Source organism: Morone saxatilis, unplaced genomic scaffold (assembly GCF_004916995.1).
Source record: "Morone saxatilis isolate NCDOM2014 unplaced genomic scaffold, NCSU_SB_2.0 Contig11, whole genome shotgun sequence".
Lineage (NCBI taxonomy): Eukaryota > Metazoa > Chordata > Actinopteri > Moronidae > Morone > Morone saxatilis.
The window spans coordinates 28,901,453-28,916,503 of NW_023339663.1; the positions used below are offsets into that span (position 1 = coordinate 28,901,453).

The following is a 15,051-nucleotide window of genomic DNA, read 5'->3' on the forward strand; positions in this document are numbered from 1 at the left end:
CAGTGAAGTAGGAGACATCTTTCAGCTTCCTTTTGAAAGTTGGGTTAGGGTTAGGGTTAGTCAGTTAAGGGGGGCTCTAAAGACATTCAGACAGTACCTTCTTTTCTCACGTCCTGGGGGACATTAGTAATGTTGAGGTCTTCAATGTCCAGCTGCCACAGGTTGGAGAGTTGACCGAGCTCTGCTGGAAGCTCTCGGATTCCAAGATTACTGTTCAGGTAAGACAACATGAGTCAATGATTCACGTTAAAGAAAGAAAGTCCTTTAATTCCTCATTAAAGGTCTAGTATGTCCAGGATTTAGTGGCATGTAGCATTGTTGTTGCAGACAATAACTCTTACTTCACCCTCCCCTTCGAAACGAAAACTATAGTTGCACCTTTAAATGATTCCCAATTTCATTAAATGGAACTATTGGACTTTAATCGAGTCCACCAGGGTCCCTAAACCCCTTTTTTAAGAAGCAGTCAGATAGATGTGTTGCGAATGTCATTTTTGGCAGCTACAGGATACTGTGGATCCATGACTTCCTAAACAATTCAATAATTCTGGGTGGTGTGTGACAGCACAGCAGTTTGCTGCTTGTATAAAACAGCTGCAGACAGCTGTAGCAGGAGGACTGACTCATACCGAGCAGTGGTTCCCAGGGACTGAAGGGATTTGGGTGGCCAACCCAAGAAGATTTGTGATTTTGTACCTCACTGTTTGTTCTTTTCAAAAGTCAAACAGACTTTTAACATTTGAGTTTTTATGGTAACGTAATGTTTGTGAGTGTTCTTTGGTGTCACAAAACAAACCCAGGAAGATCCCAACAATGATTTAGCCAGTGCAATGTGTAATGTGATCAGCTTCTGACCTTCACAACTGATTTTATGATTTTTAACTGATGACATGGTTATTGTTTTGAACTGAAATTCATGTGTTCATGTGTTTATTCAGTTTTATCCATCCAAATGTAATATTGTATATGGTAGGGATGATTCACCAGTTTGCGTCGGTGGCATAAAGGTTCAAGATGTGATTGCCCTGATTTAAAAAAGCATGTATCGAATACAAATGAGCTTGTTTCTAACATCTTTGCATCAGCAAAAAACATTTTTTAAAATATATTATTTTAGAAATGTGCCCAGTAATTGCATATTTAGACTGATTCCTCCTCTCTAAACTGTCTCTCAAGCTGCTGAAGAAGAACCAAAGAAATAAAATCCAACTATCTGTACCAAACTGAATTGCATAGCATCTTGTTCTTTCAATATTTTGATGCGTATCATATATTGCAATACTGTAAGCTAGGCAATATATGGTGATTTAATAATAAAAAAAGTTTTTTTGTTTATGCAACCAGAGCAGTGGAATCTGCATTCACAGAAACATTCAACATCACAGACCTCAGTTTACACTGTTATATTGCAATTCGGGGTATTAACTACAAATATCAATACAGTGTTTTTGAGAATTGATACAATATTGCAAATTAAATATTGTGATATCTTTCGATATTTTCTTACACCCCTAATTACATCGCAGTGGGGGGTATTGTATCACATTGGTTGCTCCTTCATATGTATCTTTAATGTATCAGGTCGTTGGTAATACATTGAGTTGCATATTGCATCGGCTTCAGTGACAGAGATTCACATCTCACATTACTAAAGTGTACAATATGTCATTTCTGTAACTAGGAGTCTTTCATTTCAAAACAAAACACATAGTTTGACGACGTTGTGAAATAGCGTTGGATGACAGGAGTTGTTGTCATAATTGTTAAACAACCACCATCGCTGTTCACGGACGAGGTAATAGTAAAGTTTACTTTAAGTCACGTTGGCCGCCTTCCTCACTCTCTGCCGTGTGACCTGGAAATTATAGCCACTACAGGTAAGTAAGAAACGCAACGTTAGATTAATATATTTATTTCTATGGGTTTGGACATTTTTTGTGATAATGTAAGTACACAACAAAGTATATAACTAGTGTTTTAAGACATTTTAACACAGAAATATTACATATTATACGTTTAAGTTAACAGCTCTGTGAGTACCTGCAGAATGCTGGGGAATGTGGCCCCCAGTGTCTAATGGGAATTCTGGTGTATGGAGAAATGTTCTTGCACCCAGAAACTGTTTTGTTTTAAATTTTTACATTGAACACTGACAGAGATAAGAGTGCCCGCCGCATGTGGGGGCTGGGACTTACTTGGAGAGGTAGAGCTCGGTGAGACTGTGCAGACCACACACTGACTGGGGAACACACTCCAGCTGGTTGTCGTTCAAGTAAAGCACTTCCAGTGAATCCCGCAGAATCATGGGAAACTCTATAGGACACACTGCAAAGACCATGCCATGCAAAGGGTCACAGCAGATACAGTATGCTTAAACACAGGCAGCAAATCACTTAACCCAGTGTATCAGAACAGAACCAGAAATGTATTATTATGGACTTGTGCCAAACACTTCCAAAGAAGAAAAACAAGTCAGCATCGTGTTCCACAGAACTGGATCTTGGCAGGGGGCAGTCTCTGAAGCACTATGTAAAACATTATGTGATACCAGTATAAATAAAATACACTGCTACACAATCATTATGTATCTAATCTAACTGCATCATGTCTATTATATCACCTGGATTTACAGGACATTAATGAGTCCCAAAAAGCTCCACATATCAAAAGTTAGTTTGAGGTAAGGGGTCATAGATAGTTACAATGAGCCACTCTGAGGCTGAGAGTGAGCAGTGGTTCACAACCTGGCGAATGGGAACACCTTCAAGAAGAAGATGATTAATGAGATAGGAAAAGAAAAAAGAAACATTTGGCATCATGCAAGAGCCATTCGTACAAACTGTGTACAATCAGTGATTGTACGACTGATTTAGAAGAAATTGTAGCATTCACCAATTTTCCCTCATTATAAATTTTCTCTTTAGGAGTGGTCCAGATTACAAAAACAAAAGTAAGCAAAAGTTAAGAACACGAAAATGTTCTTGCATCAGGCCCATTGTTCTGCTACACAAGCCTTGGACTCACTATACATGAAACAACAATGGAAATAGACAAATATTGCATGTCAGTATATCAAAGGTCTACAGCAACAGTGAGTGCATCAAACAAAGAATAAAACCATTGTAGGGAGTTCACCTAAATAACATGTTGCTGTAAACACTTTGGGGACGATGGGAAATGTCTGAATGTATGCTGAGTATTGCAGTCACAGGATCTTACTAGCTGAGGGACTGAATACTGGCAGAGACAATATATTAGTTGGACCCTAGAGTCTCGACATCATCTCCACACTGTCAGTAGCAAGGAGGAACACTGGGATTCCTTTTGTTTATCTGTTTGTATTTATGTTCAAATAACTGATTGTAAAGCAGATCTACCTGGGTCTGGGTCCCTCCTATTCCATGTTGTCAGGAAGGCCAGCCTCCTGGATTTGGGCCCCTCTTCTGTTCTAAAAGACACAATTTGAAATGCAGTCAACTTAATTCAAGTACAGAACAGCGTTAGAAAGGGATGGAACAGCCCGCATAGCTGACTTTTAGATTTGGTTCATAAAAAGCTAAATTGTCTTATCTCTGACTCTAACAAATCTCTTATTCAATTCTGTATCTCTTCTAAGCAAGGAGCAATGTGCAAAACCTTCAGGTAGTAGCTTCTTACTATTACCTGCTACTGAGCGTTTCTTTCGCTGGTTAAACTGTTAATGCTGCAACTTGCCTAAAGACCAAACTGAAGCTTTTTGGATATTGTCTAGTAGTCAGTGTGCTCCCTGCAGCTGGTGCATTCAGCCAAAGAAGCTCCACTCACATCACTTTACAACTGGGAGTGTAAGCTGACTGAATCACGGCAGTTTCAGTATTCAGAGTGTCCAGTTAAACCGCTGTTTTATTGATATTTCAGGATGATCAGCTTAACAATTCTGTTCAGGACATCCAGTATTTGGACTTGGTTTGTGAAGCATAAGTCAGAAGGCTCCAGCTGTTTGTTCAATGTGTACTGATCTCATTTTTTAGAATCAGAATCGGGTTTATTGCTGAGTAGGTTTTCACATACAAGGAATACCGCTCAGCCTAAAAGGAGAAACTACGGTGGCTGCGAAACTCACAAAAACCGCAGAAGGCCCTATGTACAGCCAGTGTTTGGTTTGTCAGTACTGTAGAAACATGGCTCCAGCCTGCGACATGGTGTCAAATATATAATATAATCCCTCTCTTTTTTTTGTTGTTTCATCTTAAACTACCCCTTCGTAAACAATTAAAATAAAAACATAATTCTCTTTTAAAATTGTGTTTTATTTGTTGCACAATAATGGCAATGGTCAAAGGTTCCTGAAAATCCAAATGTTTGGCTGCGAACATCAAAGATGATTTAAAAAACGATATAAACATGTATAGAAACTGCATGATGAGAAACAGTATGATGGTAGTAATGGTGGTAATAAGTGGCCATCCTATGAGAGGACAATACCAGCTGTGGCCCCAAGACAGTGTTTGAGACCCCTGATCTAAAACAAATTGTATCACCATCTTTCTTCAAACTCACTGACAGATAGACATACTGTAATGTGCATTAAAATATTTCTTCACACATTGCAGTTATTGAACTCCGTAGAGAACCCAGTAACAGCTGACTCCAGCAGATGGTGTGTATATACACACAGCCACACCCACACCCACACACAAGGAAGTGTGTATCCGCATGGACCTACTTGCCCAGCTGGTTCCTGGAAAGATCGAGGGTCCTGAGCTGAGAGCACTTCCACTTATTGGGGGCTGGGAGCGTCGCAATGTGATTCCCACATAATCTCAACGAGAGCAGGGCCTGACGGGAGGACAAGTGGGAGGAGGGATGACATACAGTAAACCACACGTTGCACATTTTCCTTTCAAGGAATACAAACACAGCTGGCTGACTCCATCATCGCTCACATAATTCAGATTATGGAAGTGTAATTCTTAGATCAAACTAATGTCTTCCCACTATCACAGAAAAAAAAGACAAATTCTTTGAAATCACTCATCTGTGCCACTTCAGAACTAGTTTTTGCCCTTCTGTTTATTCCTTTTAAATTAGATCTTTCTTGTGTTGGTACTGAATGTGTACAAAATCCATATTTGGTTTGCAGTTCTACCAAAGGGCTCCACAATCCAATCCCAAAGCGTACTCCCCTTCCATCATTAGTGTTGGCACAGTGAGCCAAATATTTCTGCATCTAACGTGTAAACTATCTCCTGGTGCTGCTACACGAACAAGACTGTAAGTCAATGATCCCGAGCGTGGAGCCAATGGTGCAGCGGCAGTGCCACCTGGAGGCTACTGAACAGATCACACACAGGAGTGCGACTACTGTGTGTGTGTTTGTTCTGTTGCACTCGGGTTTGGTCAGTTCCTACCTCCAGTTCAAAAATATATGAGGGTAGCTCGTTCAGGCTGTTGTCAGAGAAGTCCACCTCCTGCAGCTGAGTCCTCCAGAAGATGGAGATGGTGTTCGGAAGACTCTCGATCACATTGGAGGAAGCTCTGCATTGCTTCTGCAGGGGAGGAGAGTGAATAATGTCTCAGCATTTGTGTTATTGTGTGCATTGCATGTGTTATTTTAATTCAGACTGTGTTGTGTTATTTTGCGTCCTCAGTGGGTCATGTTGTGTATAGACCTTCTGAGCTGGGCACAAGACACTCACAGCTTGTATATAATCTAGGCTGACTGATTGTTTATCAGAATGGATCTGTTTTATTGCCCATGCTCGAAGAATAGATTTATTACATTAATACATCCATAGACGGAGTGCGTCAGTCTTTTTCCATGGTTGACTGCACCGATGGAAATTACACAAGACTTCCCAGATTTCTAACTATAACAACTAACAATTGACTAACAATAATAAAAGACAATTTGTGAAGCATTCAAAGCCCTTTGTGTGAACATTCATTGTCCTCCTTTGGCATCACAGAAAAGCCTCTCAAACAGCTTTGACACAAGGACTAATGACTTAGTGTAACAATCAAAACATCGATAATTAACCAACTGTGGTGATAGCGCACCAATAGATGGCAATAGAATTCTGTCAAACAATTATATTAAAGGATGCCATCAAATGAACACCCAGAATATCAAGCATAGACAACAAAGACTGGAACATTAGATTTGGATTGAAAGAAATCAGCAGATCTAAAAAACAGGAAGTGGATTGCTGTCTGTCTGTGTTCTTACCAACGGACAGGCCCAGGGGTCAGGGAAGCTGCTCAGTTTGTTCCTGCACACGTTGAGGAAGCTCAGGGATTTCAAACAGTGCATGACCGCTGAGGGAAGACTGCTCAGACAGTTGTCAGACACGTCTAGCTCCTCCAGCTTACGCAGACCGATCCAGTTAGTAGCTGCAAGGACACAAGCAAAGTCTAGATCTGATGGACACAATTCACAAATATAAAGTGGTGCCAGCCTGTATGGTGCTTTATAGGTGATTAATAGAATTTTGAAATCAATTCTGCACTTTATGGGTAACTAATGCTGGCCAACACTGGTGAAATCACACTTTTCCGCTTTTTAGAATGGTGGTGGGACAAAACAAGACATTAGCTTGGACTCTGTGACGGACATTTTTCGCTCTTTCTGACATTTAAACTCCAACATTTGTTGACAACTGATGATTAAAGATCAGCTGAACTGTCATAAAATTCAGCTGAACTAAACTGAAACAGGTTCTTTTTATTGGTTAAAATGGCTTAAAAAAAAAATAGGGCTGCGCAAATGTTTCAAACAGAGTCATAATGAAGTACTGTAGTGCTGCAGGGATGCCAACCTCAACAAGTGTCACATCATCATGATTTTAAAAGGGTTTTTTTCAGTGAAAATTGTGATGCAAAATCATTCCCACTAATTGTGAATTGTATCACAATATACAAAAAAAATGAGCCTTAAGAAATATTGAGTGAATGACACAACATGGATTCAGCCATGCAGGTTTACATGTGCTAGCTGATTTAAAATGCTAATCTGTCACTCGAGCTGTGTTTCATGATAGCACAGCTGTCCTCTTTGGTTGGCTCTTCACTGACGCAGCCCTTTCAAACCTACCTCAACATGCCACTCACTACAATTAAGTTAATATATTCTCTAAATCTTTATGAAATATCGTGGTAACATACTGGTAGGGATGTCAAACAGGACTGTGAGCTGGTTCTTGGCGGCAGAGAGTCTCTGGATGCGGGTCAGGTGGAGAAGTCCGGATGGCAAACTGGTGAGCTGGTTCTGAGAGAGATTCACCTGCCGTAACCTGAAGCACAGCAGAGACAAGCAGATACAAATGTCATGTAATAAGCACTGAGTCAAGTAATCAGTGTCTGCCCTACACGGTAAAGGTGAAAGCCTTCAATAAGGCATTACACACCGACATTTAGAGAAATAAGCTTGTTTGCCATTTTAAATGAGAGAAGATCAATAGTAGTTTTATCTCTGTGTATCCAGTGACCATGGCCGGTACCAGGATTAAAGGAGAGCTTAAACAAATCGCGGGCAACAACAAGAAGTGCATCTATCAGACTGGACTGGGAACATAATGGCCAGTTTTTAACTTATTTTTTTTAAATAAAGAAATATGTAAAACAACAACAATTCTTGAGGGGGCTCAACTGGGGCTCTACAGATTGATCACGTGGCTCTAGCGCACAATAGACCCGGTGTAGCGCTGTGCCAATCAGTAACAGAATTAACTTGAGCACATGGTCAGCCTAGATTAGCAAAAATACTGGAAGCAGGCAGAAAGTTATTTATTTACTCTGTATTATCTGGGTTTTACACATTTAGAAATAGAAAAGCAGATATTGTGCTGTCAGGAGCAGAGACAGCTTAACTTTGAAATTCAAACTCTGGATTTCAACCAAGGATAACAGCAATAACAATATAAATAAGACATCCATGCATACATGTGTGAGATGACAATGTTGGAATGGAATCAGTGCAGATTAAGAGCTTGCAGCAGGCAACCAGTGCTATTTACATATTTGCAATTATCCAACAAGTGTAATTAAGTGGAGGACATCCATCATGTCTAAGATGGAGGACACTGTCTGGGACACTGCTGCTACCCCGGTCTCTGGGCTGCACCTAGGCCAGACGAGCTGCTGCCATGCATACCTGGAGCAGATGACCTCCTGGGAGTTGGAAGCAGCTGGCAGCTCCTCCAGCAGGTTATCAGAGAGATCCAGAGTGTGCAGGTGGATGAGACCCCAGGGCACCACAGAGGGCAGAGCAGCCAGGCAGTTGGACGACAGATCCAGGTGGGTGATACGCGATGAGACATCCATGAACCAGTCCAGCTCCAACCAGGGCAGCTGCAGACCACTCCAACACACCCTGACAGCCTGCACACACGAACACACACACACACACACAACTTGATGCCAAAAGTTTGCTGCAAGTTGTGTGAACATCTCTGAACTGACATGGAAACTGGTAAAAGGTTTACGTAAACTGAGTGAGGGGCTAAAATACAATTACAACGTTGATTATTTCCAGGATATTTGGTCATTTTCAGCAATTCAACGAGTTTCCAAATTGAAAGCATTTAAAAAAAAACTCATCACCACAATGTCATTATAGTTTACACAATACATGGACAGTTTGAGTACTGAGGTATAAGGACTTTGTGGAAGCTTGTGAAATTACTGTTTTGAGTTAAGTTTGTGTGTTTATGTCTTCACATTTCTAAAACTAGAAGTTCAGAATAGGTGGTACAATACAATACACCAGTGCCTCATCATGCTTTGTGTTTTGACTTATGAGACTAACACTAAAGACATTTCCAGTATATATTTATTTTATTTTAGTTAGTTTTGTAAGTACAATATTGTTTCTTAGTTTTCCTCTTTCATTTCATATTGTCATTTCAGTTAAAATGTTTTAAGAGTTTCAGTTTTTAGCTTAGTTTTTTTTAGTTTTCAAAATTCATCCAAATCTCTGGTTTTACACAACCTTCCTGCAGTTCTGTGTTCACTGTTTGGGTTCATTGCACAGTTTATCAGCTGTTCTCTACTCATATTGTTATCGATTGAATATAATATGAAATATCCATAAGATATGTTACTTAGTCAGGGGTTGTCACTTAATTCACTGATAGAAAAGAGGTCCCTTAAGGAAAAAGGTAACCACTGGTTATCAGTAACCCTGTTCTGGTCATCTGTGCAGGAGTGTCTCGGTTTTTTAACTCGCCTAAAAACTGATCCAAAGCCAGTCTGCACCTCTGTCAGCTGTCACCAAGTCACACAAAACTCTAAACACAACAGAACACCGATCACTTTTGTGATGCGTGAAGTTAACGACACAAAAAGAACTCCTCATGTTGATCTCCTTATGAATATTGTTTTTTTCCCCCCACACGGGCAGGCATCTCACAAAAACATTGCTGAAATATGCATCTGTTAGATCAGACGTTTGTAATGCATTTATACTGTGCTCTACATTGTCTCAAATGTTGCATTGTTTACGTTGCTGAGCAGAGCACAACTGTGACACACTGCTCCATGTTTGTCAAAGTCCTGCAGAGCAATTTCTGTCAGAGTTCACTGTTGGGGTCAAAAGCTAGAACATTAAGGAGAACCAGTAATTAATTATAAATTCTCATTAACGACAGTGCTCTCCATTGAAAGCATCACATTTATTGTGTCATAAACACAACATCATTGCCCTCCTTCGTTTCCAGAACACAGACCTCCTCTCCCTCTGCGTTGGAGCTTTCCTGCAGTTGGAGTCTGAGGAGGTGTTTGCTGAATGCTGGATGGTCCATGAGGGTGTATGAGGAGAACCCTGCTCCATTCTGCAGCAGGAAGCGAGCTATCTCTTCATTACCTGCAACACAGAACACACTCTGCTCACAGGACCAACAGTGTTCACTCAGTATCAGTCACCAGTTACTGCTACAGCACTTCTGTAAATACAAGGCTTTACATGTTTCTACATGATTTCTCAGTTGTTCAGCATTTGGACGTACACACAGCAGCAGAATAGAAATAGACAAAACACATTAATATGAACTTTTTTCACGTTGCACTATTAATATCAATATGCTGTGCTTTACAGTTTTGTCTAAGGAGCAGGTGAAACTGCTGCCCAGTTCTGAAATTAGTTGTGGGTGACAAGTGCAACTACAAGTGCAAAGCAGTGTGTGTAGGGCACACAGACTGTGTGCACCTTTTAGTTTGGTGGATGTATCTGCTGAATGAAAAGCTGAAAATACACAGGAGGGTGTGGTGATTATTAAAGGGTTTAGAGTTATAGTACAGGCACACGGGAAAGATAAGCTGCTGTATAAACAAGTACATATAACGTCTGCAGTGTATTAATGTCTGTGTCACCTACCTGCTCGTGCAGCAGCGTACAGTGGCAGGCCCGTAATGACAGCGAACTCATCGCTGTGGATGGCACAGTCCCTGGCGTCGGCCTCATAGCTGTGGACCAGAAGTCGGACCACGTCCAGGTGACCCTGCTGGCACGATGTGGCCAGCATCCAGTTCAGCAAGTCTCTTCTCAGACATGGACCTGAGAGGGAGCCAGAAGACGTTCTTCGATCAATAACAACCACCAGACTCTACTGCAGAGACTCTTTTAGTCCAGTGACCAATCTGGCAATGTTTCAAACTGGGTGAGGCTATTTAAAACTTTCCATTAGGACCTAACCTTGAGTTGGAGTTGGAGTTTGTCAGACAGATTATTTTCTCACTGAGGGTTTTCTTCAGTGTTGATGAGGAGGTCAAACATGATTAAGAGGTATTCTACTGTATGTTCTTTCTAAGTTAAGTATCATCTATCATCTTAATTGTGAGCATCTGGTTACAACAATGAAGATACACTGTTAACAATAATTATTATTCTAGAGGAAGAACAACCATTATTTTGGAAGCTTTAGACAATCTATAAAGTTTTATAGCAAACCTTGTGTTCATATTGACTCTATCCTATATAAAACAATATTTATGCAATACAGAATGTTCTCTGTTAAAGGGGTACTCCTGTAATTTACTATTGTGTATTCATAAAGTTGGGGGACTCACAAGACACAGAGAAAAGGAATTGTCAAAAATCAAAGGAGCACAGGCCCAGATATCCCGCCTTTGAGTCCCTAGTTTAGTTTAAGCTCCAAAAACACTGAATCCTACAATTCGCATTATCCAATCCTCATCATCTTTTTATTACACCCTCTTTGTTTGGTGAGTACCAATTTCTTGCCCATCCCCACACCTCCAGTTTGTAATGCAGGGTTTTTGTTATAGATTTATAGTCTCCAAATCCAAATCAAGATGACCCTGATGACATTGTCAGGATTATTTTCTCAGACATGACATAGCAGACATTGTACAATTGACTCTTCCTAAATCCCGCCCCTTTCTGTCTCTGTGCTCCAATAACAGTTGAGTAAGCCTCAGTCAGAACAACCTGGGTCAAATCCTCCTTTCCTGTATTTAGATATGCTATGTGCTAAACTAATCTATGTTTAAAATACAACCATATTTTGAAGACAGTTAAAAGATAAAAGTGACATATATAGTCACATCTTTAGTTAGCTACTGTTAGCTGGCTAGCGGCTTAGTTAAGTAAGATAATAAGCTTCCCAAGTCCCGCCCCTTTTTGCTCTATGCTCCAATAACAGTTAGTGTTTTTCTTTAGAGCAAAACAACTCGCCAGCTAATCTATACTAATTGTTAGCTAGCTAGTTACATCATAAGAGCTAATGTTCACTGTTTTTATTTGGGTTTTGAGTATCAGAGGACAAACAAAAGAAAGAAAAAAAAGAAAAAAAGAAAAACACATGTAATAATACATAATGTAAAATTTACATTTGAAATGAAAAACAGTCTCTTAACCATCTTAAAAATGTCGGCGTCCTTTCAGCATAGACATGGCTAGCACATAGCCTACTGTAGCATATCTGAGTACAGGAGGTTGACCAAGGTTCCAAATGGGGCGGGACTTAGGAATGGTCTACTGTTTTCAGGCTGAGTAGTACTATCCATAAGCCCTGGTCTATATATGGCAGATGTGGAGCCGTTTCATTTTACCAGGTATAGAATCCAGCAGCTGTTTGACCACGCCGGTGCGTCCGTAGTATGCTGCCAGGATGGCTGGGTTGCTGTTGGACGGCTCCTGGGGCACAGTGATACGGGCTTCTTTGAGGAGGTAACATACACTCTGCAGATCATCATGCTGAACTGCCACACACAGGAGACGTACCTATAACACACACACACACACACACACACAATGAGAAAATCACTATTGGTGACTAGCTGAAAAATACATTATTCACAAGTCCCAATCAAGCTTATGTTTGCCCCCGTTTCTGATCATTTAACACAGAGTCTGTCGGTAACCGTACACAATATTTTGTTGTACAAACTTGGCTCAGGCTGGGATCAGATTTGGTAGTTTTTCTATGTAATTTATTAAAAGATTTATCTTTCTCTCTTTGAGCCAATTGTCGGCATCAATGTGTGTTAAATGTTGCAAGCAGATACACAATGCCCAGTGGAAAGAATTTAACAGTGTAGCAAATGCTTTGCATTACATTGGCATGTTGATGATCAGTAACTGATGAGACAAAACAAAAATATACCGGGCCTTGGGTCAAGTTTGGATCTCAAATTTGGCAGTACCAATCAGGTTCAGCTAGGTGGGGTCTTAAAATATGCGGCTAAGGGCCAGGTTCAAGTATCAGTTTGAGGCCTCTAAAGATCTTAATCCTGAGTATGTACTTCTCCACCATCATTATTCTGGGAAAATGTTAAAAGGACCAGTGTGTAGGATTTACTTGCATCTAAGGATTAAAGTTGCAGATTGCAACCAACTGATTAACCACTTGCCTTTTGAGCATGGAAGATAAAGATAAACTAGTTGTGAAACTCACAAAAATGTGAAAGACCATATCTAGAGCCAGTGTTTGGTTCGTCTGTTCTGGGCTACTGTAGAAACATGAAGGTTCAACATGGCTGACTCCATTGAACCGGACCCGCTCCCTCTGTAAATATAAACAGCTCATTCTAAGGGAACAAAAACACAATGATTCCTATGTTCAGGTGATTATACACTAATGAAAACATACCTATGAATATAATATTCCATTTCTGACAAAAGATCCTCCTAAATGTTACACACTGGACCTTTATTTCACTGATCACAACAGTAATTCTAACACAAAATGTATTGATGGCTAGATTCTACCTTGAAGTCCAAATTGCAAATAGAAACCCACACTTTACAGTAATCACAAGAAACCTGCACTAGAAGAATATAGGCATAAATCTCATCTGATTACCAACCTAAATAAAGGCTGAAGTAGTTCTGTCTTGTTGAGTATTAGCAGCACACTGATCACGTGGGAACTGGTTTTTCAGGTTGAACAGAGGTAAGGTTTCATGCCTTTAACAGTACTTGTTTGGCACATGAAGGCCACTTCTCTGTTATCATGAACCACACTATTAAATCATCATGTTGCAAGATTTCCCATTTCCTATGTACCAGTTGAGACATAGAACAATTACACTAAGTGTACATTACAAAACACGGACGATTAAGGAGCAAACTCTTTAAAGACCTCAGATAGGAGTCCTCCATTTACTGTATACTGAGTATTGAATAAAAACCCAGACTCAGACAGGGATACAGAATCAGTTTACTGAAATTTGAGATTCCTGCAGTACTGGGTGGAAAAAGGGCAACTGTATAGTTGCAAAAGAGCAGCAATATCCAACAAACTGGACCATACTCATGATTAACACTCAGTGCTGTTTAACACTGGACCCACCATTAACTTCAGACTCAATAAGGTTTAAGAACTTAAGCCTGAAATCAAACCCATGGCTGAATTACACCACTTTCAAACAGAAAGCCTTTCTTTGATATGGGATAATGAACAATCATTAATCCATATCAGACTGATGCTCCAGGAAATGTCTTGTCATTGTTGCTCACACAGACCTGGGTCTGCAGGTCTGTAGCAGTGGGCCCATACAACACAAGTACAGCAGGGCACCTATAGAAACCGCACTTGCTAAACAGAGCAGTAGACTTATATAGACAGCTTATTGAATGTGCTCACTGCAGTGTTCACACAAGACATTTCAACCAAGAAGCAGCAAGGTGCTGCCTCTGTTACAGCTGGGTGGTAGGTGGCTTTTTCCCTTGTGAGACTCATGCAGGTTTTTGTAGGAGTTTATAGTTCGTAGCTGCTCTGCTGGTGCGCTCCACTGCATCATTGACATTATATTTATATTGGACTGAGCTTCTGGATCAGTGACGTGTTTTAAAAAGTTTTGAAGCTGCATTCTGTTTAATTGCCAGCAGGGGGCAGCTCCATGGGCTGCAAAAAGAAAACAGATTTAAAGCGTAAAAATAAGCTTCAGGTTGAGGTTTTGGATGTATGGACGTTAGTGAAACATGAGCCTGTGTAAACAGCTGGATTGATTAAAATGAAAAAAAAAAAAAAAAAGTGGCTGAAACACGTCCTGTGTGAACAAGACTTAACTAATCACTTCTGTCTGTAAAATATGAAAACTGCACTGAGGCTGTACTTAGGCACAGTGCGGCTTTGAGCTAAAGGCTAGCATCATGCTCACAATGACAATGTTCACATGTTGATGTATAGCAGGTGTAATTTTGACTTTGTTCACCATTTTAGTAACATTAGCTAGTTAGCAAAGTAAAGCTGAGACTGAAGCTTTCTTAGTTTTCGCTATTGAGTTATAAACAAGAGAACTGGATTTCTTTTCATATAGCGCCATCAGGAGGTTATGATGGTACTATATGAAAAGTCCCCGTAGGATCCTAGAAGTTCGTAGGATTCATCTTTTAGGGACCATGACTGTCAACCATCAAATAGACCAGTGGTTCTCAACCTTTTTCCTTAAGGGACCCCTTTTCTATAATTAAGTCAACTGACGACCCCTGACTGAGTGACATATTTTATAGATATTTCATATTATATCCAAAACTGTACAATCAACCCAAATATTGAACTCAGTAACTGCAAGAAGTTGAAGTTGATTCTGATGAATTCTGAGCAGATT

At 40.2% G+C, this 15,051-nt stretch overlaps 1 protein-coding gene across 1 annotated transcript in view; it reads right to left on the bottom strand.

Annotated features, from left to right (window-relative positions):
- Positions 1 to 15,051, bottom strand: part of lrrk1 (leucine-rich repeat kinase 1) — a gene marked incomplete in the record, with an annotated part of 75,673 nt that overhangs the window by 42,577 nt on the left and 18,045 nt on the right. Inside the window, 11 exon segments of the mRNA XM_035651947.1 lie at positions 98 to 210; positions 2,196 to 2,325; positions 3,378 to 3,448; positions 4,706 to 4,818; positions 5,391 to 5,528; positions 6,209 to 6,372; positions 7,144 to 7,271; positions 8,132 to 8,358; positions 9,705 to 9,841; positions 10,352 to 10,531; positions 12,049 to 12,220. Of these exon segments, the coding sequence (XP_035507840.1) occupies positions 98 to 210; positions 2,196 to 2,325; positions 3,378 to 3,448; positions 4,706 to 4,818; positions 5,391 to 5,528; positions 6,209 to 6,372; positions 7,144 to 7,271; positions 8,132 to 8,358; positions 9,705 to 9,841; positions 10,352 to 10,531; positions 12,049 to 12,220 (1,573 nt within the window).